Source organism: Bombina bombina, chromosome 12 (assembly GCF_027579735.1).
Source record: "Bombina bombina isolate aBomBom1 chromosome 12, aBomBom1.pri, whole genome shotgun sequence".
Taxonomy (NCBI): Eukaryota; Metazoa; Chordata; class Amphibia; order Anura; family Bombinatoridae; genus Bombina; species Bombina bombina.
In genome coordinates, this window is record NC_069510.1 from 117,937,892 (window position 1) to 117,959,731 (window position 21,840).

General features: G+C 38.3%; 1 protein-coding gene across 2 annotated transcripts in view; it reads left to right on the forward strand.

The window, feature by feature from the left end:
- The window catches only part of L1CAM (L1 cell adhesion molecule), a 403,835-nt gene that overhangs the window by 283,668 nt on the left and 98,327 nt on the right, over window positions 1-21,840 (forward strand). For both annotated transcript variants that reach the window (XM_053695800.1, XM_053695801.1), the window contains 2 exons: window positions 1,070-1,181; window positions 19,114-19,280. In XM_053695800.1, the coding sequence (XP_053551775.1) occupies window positions 1,070-1,181; window positions 19,114-19,280 (279 nt within the window). The remainder of the gene's footprint in view (window positions 1-1,069; window positions 1,182-19,113; window positions 19,281-21,840) is intronic.

Here is a 21,840-nt window from a genome sequence, read left to right on the forward strand (position 1 = left end):
TGTGTAGTATAGTCACTGTATAGTCACATGGGTTACACACACCTCTTGTTCTGTCATGTGTAGTATAGTCATTGTATAGTCACATGTGTCACACACACCTCTTGTTCTGTCATGTGTAGTATAGTCACTGTATAGTCACATGTGTCACACACACCTCTTGTTCTGTCATGTGTAGTATAGTCACTGTATAGTCACATGTGTCACACACACCTCTTGTTCTCTTATGTGTAGTATAGTCACTGTATAGTCACATGTGTCACACACACCTCTTGTTCTGTCATGTGTAGTATAGTCACTGTATAGTCACATGTGTCACACACACCTCTTGTTCTGTCATGTGTAATATAGTCACTGTATAGTCACATGTGTCACACACACCTCTTGTTCTGTCATGTGTAGTATAGTCACTGTATAGTCACATGTGTCACACATACCTCTTGTTCTGTCATGTGTAGTATAGTCACTGTATAGTCACATGTGTCACACACACCTCTTGTTCTGTTATGTGTAGTATAGTCACTGTATAGTCACATGTGTCACACACACCTCTTGTTCTGTCATGTGTAGTATAGTCACTGTATAGTCACATGTGTCACACACACCTCTTGTTCTGTCATGTGTAGTATAGTCACTGTATAGTCACATGTGTCACACACACCTCTTGTTCTGTCATGTGTAGTATAGTCACTGTATAGTCACATGTGTCACACACACCTCTTGTTCTGTCATGTGTAGTATAGTCACTGTATAGTCACATGGGTTACACACACCTCTTGTTCTGTCATGTGTAGTATAGTCACTGTATAGTCACATGTGTCACACACACCTCTTGTTCTCTTATGTGTAGTATAGTCACGGTATAGTCACATGTGTCACACACACCTCTTGTTCTGTCATGTGTAGTATAGTCACTGTATAGTCACATGTGTCACACACACCTCTTGTTCTCTTATGTGTAGTATAGTCACTGTATAGTCACATGGGTTACACACCTACTACTTACATTTTCCCAATAGATACTACTGTTCTGTAGTGTAAAGATACCTTAGCACGTTTTTCTCTCCTACAGTATTCCCACCACAGATTCTTACGCAGGATAACCTTGTGTACCGTGTTGTGGAGAGGAACACCGTCTATATGCACTGTACCAGTTTTGGGGCTCCTGTTCCACATATCCTATGGTAAGAACCTCAAACTGTTTAAAGACAGAGAACACAAGAGTAGAACTTGATATATTATTATTATTATTATCAGGTATTTGTGGAGCGCCAACATGTTCCGCAGCGCTGTATATTTTGTATGTAAAATATACATCTATACCTATATATCTATTTGAATGTATACACATTATATTTCAGGGCTTGAAATTTCCAAGGGTCCTGGACAAATTAGAAATTGCAGCGGAGGACGTAGAAATTTGACTTTTTCCTATCTTTAACTATTGAGTAAACTAGTAACTTTTTGCGTATTTTAAGGTATTTGATTTAGGAATCACTAAATGTGCAAAAAAAAAAAAAAGTGATTATAATGCTAAGATAATGGAGCAATATGTATAGCAACACAATTGTGGCAAAGTGAATCCCGAATGTGTAACTCCTCCGTGATGTTATCCTCGAAGGAAGAGAGACAAAAACATAGCGTAACTGCGCAGGGCGATTTCTACTCACACGTTTAAATCACAGTACTCACACTTGCTGGAGTTTCAAATAGCTCTAAGTTAAATGCTCATTGATAACACTCTTGGTAGATGAAGTTTTTTTTCTTTTAAATTTGTTTACATACATAAAGCTTTCACAGATTTAAAACAAGGCTTAATAAATCGTCACTCAGGGTTAGAGTATCCCGGTAGCAACAAAGTATACACTCAAATACCCATTCATATTACATTGATCCACTGCATAAGTCAGCTATTATGTATCAAGTAGACACTGCTACTCCTAGTGACCCGCCTCCTAGTGATACACCTCCTAGTGACACGCCTCCTAGTGACACACCTAGAGACCCGCCTCCTAGTGACACACCTCCTAGTGACACACCTAGTGACCCGCCTCCTAGTGATACACCTCCTAGTGATACACCTCCTAGTGACACGCCTCCTAGTGACACACCTAGTGACACGCCTCCTAGTGACACGCCTCCTAGTGACACACCTAGTGACCCGCCTCCTAGTGATACACCTCCTAGTGATACACCTCCTAGTGACACGCCTCCTAGTGACACGCCTCCTAATGACACACCTAGTGACACGCCTCCTAGTGACACACCTCCTAGTGACACACCTAGTGACACGCCTCCTAATGACACGCCTCCTAGTGACACGCCTCCTAGTGACACACCTCCTAGTGACACGCCTCCTAGTGACACACCTCCTAGTGACACGCCTCCTAATGACACTCCTCCTTGGATTTTTTTAAGGATAAAGAATCAGTGTCCATCCAAGGTTTATATTGTGTTCAGGTAAGTTTTACTGGTCAAAAAGCTCAATTCATGTGAGTACCTCCTCTCAAATTTGTGCTGTAGGATCAAACACACAAGAGGATAATAAAATAAAAATGTTAATACAACTTCAGCACTTACGGAAAATACAACTTGTACTAACAATACCACATTTTATATATGGAGACCCAGAGTAAAAAAAAGTGTTATAAGGGACAAAAGACATCTATGAGATACCTAATCGATAAAAACAATAGCAACATTCAGGGCTTGTGGATTTTTTTTTTATATATATATTTAATATGTTAACCATTTGTTAAATTAAAATAATTTAATTTAATTAAATCTAATAAGAACCGTCAAATGTGTTTAACTTAAAAAAAAACCCTCCTGGAATGGGAATAGGTTACAAATGCCACTCGCCCATCAGTTGCTTCTAACTGGGTGTTTTAAAGCGAGATACAGTTCTTATGGATTTGATACAAGATCAACCAAAAATAAAATAACTAGGATATTTTTGGCAAAGAAAAGCAGAGTTAATAAAACATGGTTAAATGAAGACATTAAGTGCCAGATTACAAGTGGAGCGCTAAACATTGCTTTCGTAAAAGCAATATTTGGCTCCACTGAGTTAAAGCAGCGCACGTTAATTTGCGCTGGTATCATGAGTTGACAGCAAATGCTGGGAAGAATTGCTTTCACTAGAGCACGCTTCCTTGTGCTCCGATGGGAGCCTTGTTCTGATGCTCCCATCAGCACAGAACCAAAGTTCAGCGAAGGGGGTAAGTCACACAGCGATGGGCAGCAAATGTTAAATATATATGTATATGAATATATACATATATATATTTATGTGTTAATATGTGTATATACACATAAATAAATATGTATATAAATATATATATATATATATATATATATATATTTACAGGGAACACACAGTTCCCATAGACTGCAATGTAAAGGCACTTTTCAGTGCCGTTTTTGTCCAACACCCCCACACACGTGAACTTTAGCCCCCTAAACTGCCTGGTGCAGTTAATTTATTAAAAAATAAAAATGCTACAATTTTATTTTTTAATAAAATACACACCACCGAATTTTGGGGGAATTTGGGGCACATTTATAAAATTAACAGATATTTGACCTCTGGTTTATTTTATAAGCCACTTGTAATGGCTGATAATTTAATGTGCAGCTCGTTTGCGGGTGTGTGATAAATTAGCGCTCCACTTGTAGTCTAGCCCTAAAGCTTTCGAGAGTTGTAGATCCTTTAGTCAGGGACGAAAGAAAATAGATATTTTCTATTCTTGTACAGATTAGAAAATATTTATTTCAATTACTGATGTAACAGAAAACATGTAATTTACCGTTTGGAGTGTTCATGAAGTCTCCAATACATTGGCCGTACTGCAAGACTATTCATTAAAAGAATGGGAGAACATGTTTATAATATTAATAATGGGTATGATAAACATGCTTTTTTATACCACTTTAAATTAAAGCATAGCTGTGATCCCAAACCTATTAAGTTTATGTCCATTAGGAAAATTCAAAATCATTGGAGGGAAGAAATCTCTTCAATGCATTAGGCAAAGCAGAGATGAAGCAGATCTATTGGACTCTCTTCTTATTCCTCAAGGGTGTCTGTCTCATATGTCTCGGACATAATTTATTTAATGGTGATGAGATTCTATGGGATCTGCCCATTTAAATGTTTTATGTAATTATTTTTTTCTGGCAGCAGTTCTAGTTTGCGCCTTTCCCTACTTTGGTATTCTAGTCTGACATATTGCCAAGAAAGGAGAAGTAGAAAGGTTGGAAAGGACAGAGAGGTGGGAGGGGTTAAGTGCTCTGAGAGTTTTGGGAATCTTTGCCTCCTCCTAGTGGTCAAGAGTTGAATCCCAGAAGTAATGCTTCGTGGACTCTCACCACCATAAAGAGAAATGTTTAAGATAAGCATACATTTTGTTTAATAGCATTTTTGGTGACTTTTAAGCCAATTGAATTATGAGATTATTCCGATTTAAAAAAAAAAAAATTATATTTTTTATGTATTTATCTGTATTTCTCTTCATTCAGAGAAAGGTACTTTTACATCTTTTATGTTTTCCAGCAATGAGTTTTGAACTAAATGTTTGGATACTTTTTATAGGAATAAAACTTAGAATCCTGTTAGAAGCAACTGATGGTTGAGTTGTAAGTTTAAAGACTGGAAATATGTAACCTATGGTTCGGTTCCCACATCAGGCATTTTTTTAGTTGAACATATTTGACAGTTCTTATATTTTAAAATATTTTTCTTTCATGTAATTGGCAAGAGTCCATGAGCTAGTGACGTATGGTATATACATTCCTACCAGAAGGGGGCAAAGTTTCCAAAACCTCAAAATGCCTATAAATACACCCTCACCACACCCACAATTGAGTTTTACAAACTTTGCCTCCTATGAAGGTGGTGAAGTAAGTTTGTACTTGATTTTTAAGATTTCATCAATGATAAACGCTTCTAAGCATTATGTTTGTCAGAGGGATGAGTATCGCCTATTGATTTTATGGTTTTCCTCGCGGGAAATATTTTCAAGACTTCTCTGTTATCGGTCGTAGGGATTTATCTCCTACCTCCCTTTTCAGATCGACGATATACTCTTATATACCATTACCTCTGCTGTTAGTTTTCAGTACTGGTTTGGCTATCTGCTATATGTGGATGGGTGTCTTTCGGTAAGTATGTATCATTATTTAAGACACTCTCAGCTATGGTTTGGCGCTTTATGTATTAATATAAAGTTTTAAATATATGTATTTTACTTATATTTGCCATGACTCAGGTCTATGTGTATTTCCCTTTGCAGTCTAAATAGTTTCAGTATAGGATTCATGTTTGAAAAGTTTATTTAAACTTTTTTCTTACCTGGGGTTCAGTTTTCTTCTAATTTGACTTTAATTTTTTCGTGGGCAAATCTAGGCTCGCAAAGGCGCAAAATGCTGTTTTTTATTGCATCATTCTTGGCGCAAAATTTCAAACTTGGCACCTTTGATGGCGCAAATTTTGTAATTTCCTGCGTCCTTGTTGACGCTAGTTGTTTTGTCGCGAAATCGCGTTTGTTATGACGCGAGTTGTGTCATTTCCTGGTGTTAGTTTTGCGCCAAAAATTCTCCTTATTTTTCATTTGGAGTCTAGTCCTCCTATTAACAGGCTCGCTAATTACTTGCAAGTCATTTCCACCGCTCACCTTTAATAGCGCTGCTATTATAGGTTTGCAAAAAAACGGCTTATGCGGGCAATATGGTTGCGTTGAGCTCCATGCTTCACCCAAATACAAGAAGTGTTTTGACGTGCTTGTGCACGATTTCCCCATAGACATCAATGGAGAGAGCCGGCTAAAAAAAGCCTAACACCTGCAATTGCGGAGCGTAAAGCTCTGTAACACAGCCCTATTGATGTCTATGGGGAAAAAAATGTATGTTTAATCCTAACATAAACACCAAGTCTAAAGACCCCTAATCTGCCGCCCCTAACATTGCCAACACCTACATTACACTTATTAACCCCTAATCTTCCACCCCCAACATCGCCAACACCTACTTTACACTTATGAACCCCTAATCTGCTGCCCCCAAAGTTGCCGACACCTACATTACACTTATTAACCCCTAATCTGCCGCCCCCAATTTCGCCGCCACCTACATAAATTTATTAACCCCTAATCTGCCGCCCCCAATGCCGCCGCCACTATACTAAAGTTATTAACCCCTAAACCTCTGGCCTCCCACATCACTAACACTAAATAAATATATTAACCCCTATCGTAACCCTAAGTCTGCCCGCTTGGATGAAGACTTCTGGATGAGGATGGATGTCCGGTCTTCAAAAACTGTAAGTGGATCGTCGGGGGTTAGTGTTTTTTTAAGTGTTTATTGGGTGGGTTTTATTTTTAGCTTAGGATTTTGGGCAGTAAAAGAGCTAAATGCCCTTTTAAGGGCAATGCCCATCCAAATCCCCTTTTCAGGGCAATGGGGAGCTTAGGTTTATTTAGATAGGATTTTATTTAGGGGGTTTGGTTGTGTGGGTGGTGGGTTTTACTGTTGGGGGTTGTTTGTATTTTTTTTATAGGTAAAATAGCTGATTTCTTTGGGGCAATGCCCCGCAAAAGGCCCTTTTAAGGGCCATTGGCTGTTTAGTGTAGTCTAGGGTTGTTTTTTTTTGGGGGGGGGCTTTTTTATTTTGATAGGGCTATTAGATTAGGAGTAATTCGTTTTTATTTTTGATAATGTCTTTTTTTATTTTGTGTAATTTAGTGTTTATTATTTTTTGTAATTTAGATAAATGTATTTCTCTTGTTAAGTGTATCCAGTCCACGGATCATCCATTACTTATGGGATATTAACTCCTCCCCAACAGGAAGTGCAAGAGGATTCACCTAGCAGAGCTGCTATATAGCTCCTCCCCTAACTGCCATTACCAGTCATTCTCTTGCACCCAACGAATAGATAGGATGTGTGAGAGGACTGTGGTGATTATACTTAGTTTCATACCTTCAATCAAAAGTTTGTTATTTTATAATAGCACCGGAGTGTGTTATTCCTTCTCTGGTAGAATTTGAAGAAGAATCTACCTGAGTTTTTCTATGATTTTAGCCGGAGTAGTTAAGATCATATTGCTGTTTCTCGGCCATCTGAGGAGAGGTAAACTTCAGATCAGGGGACAGCGGGCAGATTAATCTGCAAAGAGGTATGTAGCAGCTTATTATTTTCTGACAATGGAATTGATGAGAAAATTCTGCCATACCGATATAATGTAAACTCAGCCTTAAATGCAGTAGCAGCAACTGGTATCAGGCTGTCATGTATGTATATTTTACACTTCAGTATTCTGGGGAATGGCACTTCACTGGAATTATACTGTATGCATAAAACTTTAGCCTAATTTGCAGGGACTAGCAACAGGCTTTTTAATAACACTCAATTTATTAATGTTAAACATTTTTTGCTGGCATGTAAAATCGTTTAATTTTCTGAGGTACTGGGTGAAAAAATGTTTTGGGCACTATTTTTTTCCACTTGGCAGTCGTTTTATTTAATTTATGACAGTTTACTGATCTCTCTCACTGTTATGTGTGAGGGGGAGGGGCCTTTTTTGGTGCTTTTGCTACGCATCAAAAAATTCAGTCAGAAGTTTATTGTCTTCCCTGCATGATCCGGTTCATCTCTACAGAACTCAGGGGTCTTCAAAACTTGTTTTGAGGGAGGTAATCACTCACAGCAGAGCTGTGAGATTGTAGTTGACTGTGATAAAAAAACGTTTATTTCTGTTTTTTTTTTTTTTTTTTTTTTCTGCTATCAGGGTTAGTTATCCTTTGCTAATCGGAGCAATCCTTTGCTAAAATTGTGTTTTTTACAAAGATTTGATGCTATAACTTTTCAGTTTATTAATTTTTAACTGTCATAACTTTTTCTGTGCTTCTTATAGGCACAGTACGTTTTCATATTATAGTAAATTACTTGAAAAGTATTTCCAAGTTGCTAGTTTATTTGCTAGTGTGTTAAACATGTCTGATTCAGAGAAAGATATCTGTGCTATATGTGCTAAAGCCAAAGTGGAGCCCAATAGAAATTTATGTACTAACTGTATTGATGCTACTTTAAATAAAAGTCAATCTGTACAAATTGAACATATTTCACCAAACAACGAGGGGAGAGTTATGCCGATTAACTCGCCTCACGTGTCAGTACCTGCATCTCCCGCTCGGGAGGTGCGTGATATTGTAGCGCCGAGTACATCTGGGCGGCCATTACAAATCACATTACAGGATATGGCTACTGTTATGACTGAAGTTTTGGCTAAATTACCAGAACTAAGAGGTAAGCGTGATCACTCTGGGGTGAGAAGAGTGCGCTGATAATATTAGGGCCATGTCAGACACTGCGTCACAATTTGCAGAACATGAGGACGGAGAGCTTCATTCTGCGGGTGACGGTTCTGATCCAAACAAACTGGATTCAGATATTTCAAATTTTAAATTTAAGCTGGAAAACCTCCGTGTATTACTAGGGGAGGTGTTAGCGGCTCTGAATGATTGTAACACAGTTGCAATACCAGAGAAAATGTGTAGGTTGGATAAATATTTTGTGGTACCGGCGAGTACTGACGTTTTTCCTATACCTAAGAGACTTACTGAAATTGTTACTAAGGAGTGGGATAGACCCGGTGTGCCGTTCTCACCCCCTCCGATATTTAGAAAGATGTTTCCAATAGACGCCACCACACGGGACTTATGGCAAACGGTCCCTAAGGTGGAGGGAGCAGTTTCTACTTTAGCTAAGCGTACCACTATCCCGGTGGAGGATAGCTGTGCCTTTTCAGATCCAATGGATAAAAAGTTAGAGGGTTACCTTAAGAAAATGTTTGTTCAACAAGGTTTTATATTGCAACCTCTTGCATGCATTGCGCCTGTCACGGCTGCAGCAGCATTTTGGTTTGAGTCTCTGGAAGAGACACTTGAATCAGCTCCATTAGATGAGATTACACACAAGCTTAAAGCCCTTAAGTTAGCTAACTCATTTATTTCAGATGCCGTAGTATATTTAACTAAACTTACGGCTAAGAATTCCGGATTCGCCATTCAAGCACGCAGAGCACTGTGGCTAAAATCCTGGTCAGCTGACGTTACTTCTAAATCTAAATTGCTTAATATACCTTTCAAAGGGCAGACCTTATTCGGGCCCGGGTTGAAAGAAATTATCGCTGACATTACAGGAGGTAAAGGCCATGCCCTGCCTCAAGACAGAGCCAAACCTAAGGCTAGACAGTCTAATTTTCGTTCCTTTCGTAATTTCAAAGCAGGAGCAGCATCAACTTCCTCTGCACCAAAACAGGAAGGAGCTGTTGCTCGCTACAGACAAGGCTGGAGACCTAACCAGTCCTGGAACAAGGGCAAGCAGGCCAGGAAACCTGCTGCTGCCCCTAAGACAGCATGAATCGAGGGCCCCCGATCCGGGAACGGATCTAGTGGGGGGCAGACTTTCTCTCTTCGCCCAGGCTTGGGCAAGAGATGTCCAGGATCCCTGGGCGTTAGAGATCATATCTCAGGGATACCTTCTAGACTTCAAATTCTCTCCCCCAAGAGGGAGATTTCATCTGTCAAGGTTGTCAACAAACCAAATAAAGAAAGAGGCGTTTCTACGCTGCGTACAAGATCTTTTATTAATGGGAGTGATCCATCCGGTTCCGCGGTCGGAACAAGGACAAGGGTTTTACTCAAATCTGTTTGTGGTTCCCAAAATAGAGGGAACTTTCAGGCCAATCTTGGATTTAAAGATCCTAAACAAATTCCTAAGAGTTCCATCGTTCAAAATGGAAACTATTCGGACAATTTTACCCATGATCCAAAAGGGTCAGTACATGACCACAGTGGATTTAAAGGATGCTTACCTTCACATACCGATTCACAAAGATCATTACCGGTATCTAAGGTTTGCCTTTCTAGACAGGCATTACCAGTTTGTAGCTCTTCCATTCGGATTGGCTACGGCTCCGAGAATCTTCACAAAGGTTCTGGGTGCTCTTCTGGCGGTACTAAGACCGCGAGGAATTGCGGTAGCTCCGTACCTAGACGACATTCTGATACAAGCTTCAAGCTTTCAAACTGCCAAGTCTCATACAGAGTTAGTACTGGCATTTCTAAGGTTGCATGGATGGAAGGTGAATGAAAAGAAGAGTTCTCTCTTTCCACTCACAAGAGTTCCCTTCTTGGGGACTCTTATAGATTCTGTAGAAATGAAGATTTACCTGACAGAAGACAGGTTAACAAAGCTTCAAAATGCATGCCGTGTCCTTCATTCCATTCAACACCCGTCAGTAGCTCAATGCATGGAGGTGATCGGCTTAATGGTAGCAGCAATGGACATAGTACCCTTTGCACGTCTACATCTCAGACTGCTGCAATTGTGCATGCTAAGTCAGTGGAATGGGGATTACTCAGACTTGTCCGCTACTCTGAATCTGGATCAAGAGACCAGAAATTCTCTTCTATGGTGGCTTTCTCGGCCACATCTGTCCAGGGGGATGCCATTCAGCAGGCCGGACTGGACAATTGTAACAACAGACGCCAGCCTACTAGGTTGGGGCGCTGTCTGGAATTCTCTGAAGGCTCAGGGACAATGGAATCAGTAGGAGAGTCTCCTACCAATAAACATTCTGGAATTGAGAGCAGTTCTCAATGCCCTTCTGGCTTGGCCCCAGTTAACAACTCGGGGGTTCATCAGGTTTCAGTCGGACAACATCACGACTGTAGCTTACATCAACCATCAGGGAGGGACAAGAAGCTCCCTAGCAATGATGGAAGTATCAAAGATAATTCACTGGGCAGAGTCTCACTCTTGCCACCTGTCAGCAATCCACATCCCGGGAGTGGAGAACTGGGAGGCGGATTTCTTAAGTCGTCAGACTTTTCATCTGGGGGAGTGGGAACTTCATCCGGAGGTCTTTGCCCAAATACTTCGACGTTGGGGCAAACCAGAGATAGATCTCATGGCGTCTCGACAGAACGCCAAGCTTCCTCGTTACGGGTCCAGATCCAGGGATCCGGGAGCGGTTCTGATAGATGCTTTGACAGCACCTTGGACCTTCGGGATGGCTTATGTGTTTCCACCCTTCCCGATGCTTCCTCGATTGATTGCCAGAATCAAACAGGAGAGAGCATCAGTGATTCTAATAGCGCCTGCATGGCCACGCAGGACTTGGTATGCAGATCTAGTGGACATGTCATCCTGTCCACCTTGGTCGCTACCTCTGAAACAGGACCTTCTGATCCAGGGTCCCTTCAAACATCAAAATCTAATTTCTCTGAAGCTGACTGCTTGGAAATTGAACGCTTGATTTTATCAAAACGTGGTTTTTCTGAGTCAGTTATTGATACCTTAATACAGGCTAGGAAGCCTGTTACCAGAAAGATTTACCATGAGATATGGCGCAAATACTTATATTGGTGCGAATCCAAGACTTACTCATGGAGTAAGGTTAGGATTCCGAGGATATTGTCTTTTCTACAAGAAGGTTTAGAAAAGGGTTTATCCGCTAGTTCCTTAAAGGGACAGATTTCAGCTCTGTCCATTCTTTTACACAAACGTCTGTCAGAAGTTCCGGACGTTCAAGCTTTTTGTCAGGCTTTAGCTAGGATCAAGCCTGTGTTTAAAACTGTTGCTCCACCATGGAGTTTGAACTTAGTTCTTAATGTTTTACAGGGGGTTCCGTTTAAACCCCTTCATTCCATTGATATCAAGTTGTTATCTTGGAAAGTTCTGTTTTTAATGGCGATTTCCTCGGCTCGAAGAGTCTCTGAGTTATCTGCCTTACATTGTGATTCTCCTTATCTGATTTTTCATTCAGACAAGGTAGTTCTGCGTACTAAACCTGGGTTCCTACCTAAGGTGGTCACTAACAGGAATATCAATCAAGAGATTGTGGTTACATCTTTGTGTCCTAATCCTTCTTCGAAAAAGGAACGTCTGCTACACAATCTAGATGTAGTCCGTGCCCTGAAATTTTATCTACAGGCAACTAAGGATTTTCGACAAACGTCTTCCCTGTTTGTCGTTTATTCTGGTCAGAGGAGAGGTCAAAAAGCTTCGGCTACCTCTCTCTCCTTTTGGCTTCGTAGCATAATACGGTTAGCCTATGAGACTGCTGGACAGCAGCCTCCTGAAAGAATTACAGCACATTCTACTAGAGCTGTGGCTTCCACTTGGGCCTTTAAGAATGAGGCTTCTGTTGAACAGATTTGCAAGGCTGCAACTTGGTCTTCTCTTCATACTTTTTCCAAATTTTACAAATTTGACACTTTTGCTTCTTCGGAGGCTGTTTTTGGGAGAAAGGTTCTTCAGGCAGTGGTTCCTTCCGTATAAAGAGCCTGCCTGTCCCTCCCGTCATCCGTGTACTTTAGCTTTGGTATTGGTATCCCATAAGTAATGGATGATCCGTGGACTGGATACACTTAACAAGAGAAAACATAATTTATGCTTACCTGATAAATTTGTTTCTCTTGTAGTGTATCCAGTCCACGGCCCGCCCTGTCACTTTAAGGCAGGTAATTTTTCCATTAAACTACAGTCACCACTGTACCCTATGGTTTTCCTTTCTCTGCATGTTTTCAGTCGAATGACTGGTAATGGCAGTTAGGGGAGGAGCTATATAGCAGCTCTGCTAGGTGAATCCTCTTGCACTTCCTGTTGGGGAGGAGTTAATATCCCATAAGTAATGGATGATCCGTGGACTGGATACACTACAAGAGAAACAAATTTATCAGGTAAGCATAAATTATGTTTTTGTTAATTTAATGTATTTAATTTTATTGTAATGTTAGGTGTTAGTGTAAGGCAGGTTAGGTTTTATTTTACAGGTAACTTTGTATTTATTTTAACTATTTATTAACTAATCTACCTAGTTAAAATAAATACAAACAGCTGTGAAATAAATAAAACCTAAGATAGATACAATGTAACTATTAGTTATATTGTAGCTAGCTTAGGGTTTATTTTACAGGTAAGTAAGTATTTAGTTTTAAATAGGAATTAGTTAGTTATTAATAGTAGGTTTTATTTAGATTTATTTTAATTATATTTAAGTTAGGGGGTGTTAGGGTTAGAGTTACATTAGGGTTGGGTTTAGGGGTTAATAGGTTTATTATAGCGGCGGAGTGGGCGGACAGCAGATTAGGGGTTAATAATATTTAAATAGTGTTTGCGAAGTGCGAGGGTGGTGGTTTAGGGGTTGATAGGTTTATTATAGTGGCGACGATGTAGGGGAGGGGCGGAGTAGGGGTTAATAAATGTTTTAAGTGGCGGCGATGTCCGGAGCGGCAGATTAGGGGTTAATCATTTTATTTTAGTGTTTAAGATGCGGGAGGGCCTTGGTTTAGGGGTTAATAGGTAGTTTATGGGTGTTAGTGTACTTTGTAGCAGTTTAGTTATGAGTTTTATGGTACAGTTGTTATGAATATTACCTTTATCTATAAAAGTATATTATGTGATAGGAGAAATGTGTGTAATTTTTAATGACACTTTCTTATAACTTATTAAATATAATAAACAAAATCTGCCGCTGCTTCACTTTCACAATAAGAGCGTTTAAGACAAGCCAGAAAATCACAAGGGCTCTGATCATCTGCACATTGCATACTGTACAAACTTTTTTTCTTTGCAAGGACAGATTTAAGAGGGGAAAAGGCTGTATACAGTTCATCCTTTATATCATCCCAACGTTTAACCCCCTCTTCCTCAAGACATTTGAAAAATCCAAAATGCTTACCAACAAAAGTCCAAGGTAAATAAGTATCTTAGAACTGTTATCTATCACCTCCAGCAACTCCAAAGTACGTTCAAATAAATCTATATAATCAACAATTGATGTTTTACTACATTCATCAAATGGTTGAATAGTTTCCTTAAGAAACTTTATGATTTTCACATCATTATGCCTAATGTTCAATTGTTTTGCTTGTTTCCTTTTATTTGGCAAAGTTTTATAATCAATACTTTCAGCACCATCAGAAAATTCCTCTGCCTCTCCCGACTCTGACACCTCATCACAATCAGAACGTATCAAAGTTTTAATTCTGTGATCCAAATCTTTCTTTTCCTTTGAGGAAAAATCAACATTACCGGGAGTTGAAAATTTGACCTCAGGATGAACAGAGAGCTCAGATTGACTTTCCTTGAGTTTCTCCAACTCCTTTTCAGCATACATTACTTGTTTATCAAGAATACTATGGTTAAAGCATCATTTTCACAATTAGAGGACGTCAATCTGTCTTTAAGAGCACTGACTCTGTATTCTAAGTCATTTATTTTAAACTGCAACTCCGGTTCTGTCTTTTCCTGGCAGTGAACCTTATTTTTGCTTTCAGACAATTTTTTACTCAACTTATCCACCTCAGCTGATACAATAGTAAATTCAGCTTTCTGCTGAACATATTTGTCAGCCCAAAATTCTTGCAAAAGAAACAATATTAGCCATATATTATATATCAATTTATTTATCTCATTAGAGCCCTTAGCATTTGCCAGGATACAATTTTGCCATATAACCATCAGGGTTATCACACAAAATATATTTTGGATTATGGATCATTGCCTTTAAACCCAGATAGCAATTATCAAAATAATCCTTTGATTTAACTTTACGAAAGAGTTGATGTAAAACTCTATTTCGCACAACTTCCGCTGTATCAGCATTAGATATAGAATGAGAATTACCCAAAAGGGACCTTCTATCATGACCAGAAACATCCCCAAACACAGACATTTTAATCAAATACTCAAATAAACTACTGTAGCTTTAACTGCAAAATACAAATTTTCCTATCCGGGACAACAGCCAAAATTTGATCTCTTCTCAAAACAACACAAGGACAGCAAAACAAACTCAAGTATGCTTTTCACTTAAAGGAGAAATACAATTGCAAGAAAATACATAATTAATACTAATTATTTCCACAAGAAAACAGCAAAATCTGCAATCAATAAACTATTTCAACTCTCTGCTGTGCCTCCAAGATGTTATGAATATTACCTTTATCTATAAAAGTATATTATGTGATAGGAGAAATTAGTGTAATTTTTAATGACACACTTTCTTATAACTTATTAAAGATAATAAACAAAACCTGAATCCTTTTGGTTGCTATCATTCTATTAATTATACCGACACCAGATGAATAACAAAAATTAGCTTTATTAAAAGATTTTGATTGGAAAATAATCAGAAATAATCAAAGTATATACAGTGAAATAACATATAATCCTATAATAATCAATTAAAGCAGTTACATAAGAAAAACAGAATTAACGCAGATACTAAACTATAAAGATAATTAAATGCTATTTTCAAAATAACACAAAAATTGGCTTAATAATAAGAACTTAATATTTTATTATAAACCCTTTAAGGTAAAGAGAATCAGGTAAATTAATAATCATGACAAACCGTCAGATAATAATTTATCACAATTCCTGATTCACCCGGTGTTACTGTCGACTAATAAGACCAGGTGGTAGGAATTATCAAAAGAAAAACACAAAGCTATAAAACAATTAATAAATTTACCTGATTAAATAGACAAAGATATTTTAAATAAATGTAAGGTGTAAATCTTAATGATATTAACATTTAATGCGACTTAATTTCATACATCACCAAAGTAAATAAATTCCCCCTTTTCAAACAGGAATTAAGCTGTCAGGTCGTAGGTTTGTCCGAGTAGGCTAAACTAGCCTCAGCAATTATAATCCAATAATCTCGGACCTCTGTAGTTGATTAGCAAATTACCAACTCCATATATGATGTGACCAGTTCCAAAATACAGGGAAAATTGATTATAATATTTAATTGTTTTTATACCACCTCTATTGTTTTTATACCTGCGCAATTGTGTTATACCCACATTGTTTTATCTTTAATGTTTTAATCTTTATTGTGAAACCATCATGGATCCATGAAATATTGGTTCAATTTGTTCTCAACTTTCTTTATATATGTAATGTATGTAATAAATTGATTTTATTTTAACATTTTCTCTTGTGTATGTAAATACCTGCCTCCGTTTGGTTGGCGCCTGGGCTTATCCATTATCCAATATCACAAATGTGGCATATGTCAATCAACAATAGGGACTTGTAGTTCCTTAGCAATTAAGAAGTATCTTAAATATGTTCCTAGATGGAATTCATCTCCTGTCTATTTTCTACGATTTTAGACATTTGGGAGGTGGATTATCTCAATTTCCCAAGTACCTTTTCAGGTTCAGGGTTCCTCAGTGGAGATGGTGGATGCATTAGCAGTGTCTTGGTTTTGCAACCTGTCTGCATCTTTCCGCCTCTGTTTTTTTCTTACAAAGGTGATGTCCAAGATCATATTGGAACAGTGTCATGTGTTTCTGATAGCATATTTGTTTGGATGTCCAGTTGCCATCTTTGGCCGCTTTTTCTTTGGCCAGTCCTCTTGTTTTAGGGGCTATTTTTCCATCGGGATCTCAAATTACTAATTTGGGGGTATGGAAATTGATTAGTGTTGAGTCATAGACTCAGTTTTTATCGCTATGTTGCAGGCTTATAAATCTGTTTCAAGGAACATGTATTATCAGGTTTGAAAAACCTATATTTTATAGTGCTCTTCTCATAAGATTCCTAAGATTTTACAGTTTTTCAGGATGGTTTGGATAAAATTTTTGCAGAGACAAATCTCTGTTCTTTCATTTTTATTTTATAGAATGCTTGTTTAACCTTCCTGATATTCACTGTTTTGTTCAGGTTTTGGTTGGTTTTAAGTTTGTTCATTTATTAATTCTCCTTTTTAGAGTCTTATTTGGTTTAAATATTTTGCAGGCTCTTTTCTTTTGAGCCTATATTTTCTTTGAAGATTATCTACTTTCTTGGAAAGTGTTGTTTCTTTTGACTATCTCATCAGCTACAAGAGTTTCTGATTTATCAGCTCTCTCTTGTAAATCTCCTTATCTGTTTTTTAATCTAGATAAGTTGTTTGTGGACTTCTTTTTTTCCTAAGGTTGTGAATTTGAACAACATTAGTAGAGAAGTTGTTGTTCCTTCTTTGTGTCCTAATCCTAAATAATTCTTTGTGAGTTCTTTACATCCTTTGGATGTGGTAAGAGCTTTTTAATTCTATATCAAGGTTACTAGGATTTCAGAAGACTTCTAGTCTATTTGCTATTTTTCTGGTTCCATAAAAGATTAGCATTTATTTGGCATCCTGATTAAAGCTTTTGTTTTTCAAAGCTTATTTTGAGGCAGGGCAGGCTGCGCCTCAGAGATTTGCATCTCATTCCACTAAGTTCAGTCGCCATTTTTTGGGCCTTTTCAGAATGAAGCTTAGGTTGATCACATTTGCAAATCAGTAATTTGGTCTTCTTTGCATACTTTTATTGTTTTTACCATTTTGATGTATTTGCTTCTTCTGAAGCAGTCTTTGGTAGAAAAGTTCTTCAGGCAGCTGTTTCAGTTTGATTCTACTGCTTTTGATTTAAGTTTTTTGAGAAAAACTTAATTATTGTGTGGATTTAATTTCTCAGTGGAAATAGCTGTTGTTATTTTTTTCCTTCCCTCTCTAGTGACTCTTCTGTGGACTTCCACATATTGGGTATTACTATCCCATACGTCACTAGCTCATGGACTCTTGCCAATTACATGAAAGAAAACATAATTTATGTAAGAACTTACCTGATAAATTAATTTCTTTCATTTTGGCAAGAGTCCATGAGGCCCACCCTTTTTATGGTGGTTATGATTTTTGTATAAAAGCACAATTATTTTTCCAGTTCCTCTTTTTGTATGCTTTTTTAATCCTTATTTTATCACCCCACTACTTGGCTATTTGTTAAACTGAATTGAGGGTGTGGTGAGGGGTGTATTTATAGGCATTTTGAGGTTTGGGAAATTTTGCCCCCTCCTGGTAGGAATGTATATCCCATACGTCATTAGCTCATGGACTCTTGCCATGTTTTTTAATTAAATAATTTTTTAACAAATGTGTAACCTTTTAAATATATAAAACAATTTTCCATGAGTGCTATTTTTTTAATGATTATTTATGTTGTAGGTGTTTTGACAACACCTACAACATAAATATAACATTTTTTTGTACTCTGTGGGGCATATTTATGATATTGCGGATCATGTCCGCTGCACATCGATAAATTCCAATAGCATACGCTCTCAGCTATTATCATTGCATCAGCAGTTCTTGTGAAGATTTGGCCGCTAGCAGGGGTGTCAATCAACCCGATCGTATTCGATCGAGTTGATTTCTGGTGATTTCTGTCCGCGGCCTCAGAGCAGGCGGACAGGTTATGGAGCAGCGGTCTTTAGTATCTTCTGTTTCCGGCGAGCCTGAAGGCCCCTTAGTCTTTATATATACTCACATGAATTAAACTTTTTTGACCTGTAAAACTTACCTGAACACAATATAAACCTCGGAAGGACACTGATTCTTTATCCTTGATACTCCTAGAAAGCGTGTCACTAGGAGGGGTGTCACTAGGAGGCGTGTCACTAGGAGGGGTATCACTAGGAGGCGTGTCACTAGGAGGCGTTTCACTAGGAGGCGTGTCACTAGGAGGCGTGTCACTAGGAGGTGTGTCACTAGGAGGGGTGTCACTAGGAGGGGCAAAAGCCAATACAGATGCAACATCTCACGCAGTGTCTACTTGATACATAATAGCTGTTTTATGCAGCGGATTAATGTAATATGAATGGGTATTTGAGTGTATACTTTGTTGCTACCGGCATACTCTAACGCTTAGTGACGATTTATTTAGCCTTGTTTTAAATCGGTGTAAGGTTTATGTTTGTAAATACATTTTAATGAATACAAAAATATTTCCAGGAGTGTTATTAATGAGCATTTAACTTAGAGCTATTTGAAGCTCCAGCAAGTGTGAGTACTGTAATTTAAAAGTGTGACACTAAACCTTTTCTGCTAATTCCGCTTTACCATGGACTTGTAATAACAATTTGCGCAGTGATTTTAGTGCATCTGGCGATATTGATATCGCGCCTTGTGCTATCATGAGCTCTCCACTTGTAATCTTGGCCATTATTAGATAAACTTTTCCAAAGGATTGTATTTGAGCACATTGTGTTTTACGCATCTTCTGTTTCCCACAGGGAAAACGCATTACAAAGTCCAGTGCTGGGCAGTGACCGCTTCTTCCAGCACACTAATGGCACCCTGACCATCTCCCAAGTGCAGAAGGAAGACACTGGCATCTACTACTGCACGGCTGAAAACGAACAGGAAAATGTGACTATCTCTGCCATCTTAGAGGTCAAAAGTATGTTACCGTTTACGTCATCAGTTAGCTATCTCCGCTATCCTATAGGTGAAAATTAAGTTATATGTCACCAGTTAGCTATCTCCGCTATCCTAGAGGTGAAAATTAAGTTATATGTCACCAGTTAGCTATCTCCGCTATCCTAGAGGTGAAAAGGAAGCTATATGTCATCAGTTAGCTATCTCTGCTATCCTATAGGTGAAAAGGAAGTTATATGTCACCAGTTAGCTATCTCCGCTATCCTATAGGTGAAAAGGAAGTTATATGTCATCAGTTAGCTATCTCTGCCATCCTAGAGGTGAAAAGGAAGTTATATGTCACCAGTTAGCTATCTCCGCTATCCTATAGGTGAAAATTAAGTTATATGTAATCAGTTAGCTATCTCTGCTATCCTATAGGTGAAAAGGAAGTTATATGTCACCAGTTAGCTATCTCCGCTATCCTATAGGTGAAAAGGAAGTTATATGTCATCAGTTGGCTATCTCTGCCATCCTAGAGGTGAAAAGGAAGTTATATGTCACCAGTTAGCTATCTCCGCTATCCTATAGGTGAAAAGAAAGTTATATGTCACCAGTTATCTATCTCTGCTATCCTTTAGGTGAAAAGGAAGTTATGTCATAAGTTAGCTATCTCCGCTATCCTATAGGTGAAAATTAAGTTATATGTCACCAGTTAGCTATCTCTGCTATCCTATAGGTGAAAAGAAAGTTATATGTCACCAGTTAGCTATCTCCGCTATCCTTTAGGTGAAAAGGAAGTTATGTCATAAGTTAGCTATCTCCGCTATCCTATAGGTGAAAATTAAGTTATATGTCATCAGTTAGCTATCTCCGCTATCCTATAGGTGAAAATTAAGTTATATGTCACCAGTTAGCTATCTCCACTATCCTAGAGGTGAAAAGGAAGCTATATGTTACCAGTTAGCTATCTCCACTATCCTAGAGGTGAAAAGGAAGCTATATGTCATCAGTTAGCTATCTCTGTCATCCTATAGGTGAAAATTAAGTTATATGTCACCAGTTAGCTATCTCCGCTATCCTAGAGGTGAAAAGGAAGTTATATGTCACCAGTTAGCTATCTCCGCTATCCTAGAGGTGAAAAGGAAGTTATATGTCACCAGTTAGCTATCTCCGCTATCCTAGAGGTGAAAAGGAAGTTATATGTCACCAGTTAGCTATCTCCGCTATCCTAGAGGTGAAAAGGAAGTTATATGTCACCAGTTAGCTATCTCCGCTATCCTAGAGGTGAAAAGGAAGTTATATGTCACCAGTTAGCTATCTCCCCTATCCTAGAAGTCAAAAGGAAGTTATATGTCATCAGTTAGCTATCTCCGCTATCCTAGAGGTCAAAAGTAAGTCATATGTCATCAGTTAGCTATCTCTGTCATCCTAAAGGTGAAAAGGAAGTTATATGTCATCAGTTAGCTATCTCTACCATCCTATAGGTGAACAGGAAGTTATATGTCACCAGTTAGCTATCTCCTCTATCCTATATGTGAAAAGGAAGTTATATGTCTCCAGTTAGCTATCGCTACCATGCTATAGATGAAAAGGAAGTTATATGTCACCAGTTAGCTTTCTCCATTATATGTCACCACACAAGTTAGCTATCTCCGCTATCCTATAGGTGAAAATGAAGTTATATGTCATCAGTTAGCTATCTTTGCTATCCTAGAGGGGAAAAGGAAGCTATATGTCACCAGTTAGCTATCTCTGCTATCCTAGAGGGGAAAAGCAAGTTATATGTCATCAGTTAGCTATCTCCGCTATCCTATACGTGAAAATCAAGTTATATGTCATCAGTTAGCTATCTCCGCTATCCTAGAGGTGAAAAGGAAGTTATGTCATCAGTTAGCTATCTCCGATATCCTATAGGTGAAAAGGAAGTTATATGTCTCAAGTTAGCTATCTCTACCATCCTAGAGGTGAAAAGGAAGTTATGTCATCAGTTAGCTATCTCTGCCATCCTATAGGTGAAAAGGAAGTTATATGTCATCAGTTAGCTATCTCCCCTATCCTAGAGGTGAAAATGAAGTTATATGTCATCAGTTAGCTATCTCTGCTATCCTATAGGTAAAAATGAAGTTATGTCATCAGTAAGCTATCTCTGCCATCCTATAGGTGAAAAGGAAGTTATATGTCACCAGTTAGCTATCTCCCCTATCCTAGAGGTGAAAATGAAGTTATATGTCATCAGTTAGCTATCTCTGCCATCCTATAGGTAAAAATGAAGTTATGTCATCAGTAAGCTATCTCTGCCATCCTATAGGTGAAAAGGAAGTTATATGTCACCAGTTAGCTATCTCCGCTATCCTATAGGTGAAAGGGAAGTTATGTCATCAGCTATCTCTGCCGTCCTATAGGTGAAAAGGAAGTTATATGTCACCAGTTAGCTATCTCCGCTATCCTATAGGTGAAAAGAAAGTTATATGTCATCAGTTAGCTATCTCTGCTATCCTATAGATGAAAAGGAAGCTATATGTCATCAGTTAGCTATCTCCGCTATCCTATAGGTGAAAAGAAAGTTATATGTCATCAGTTAGCTATCTCCGCTATCCTAT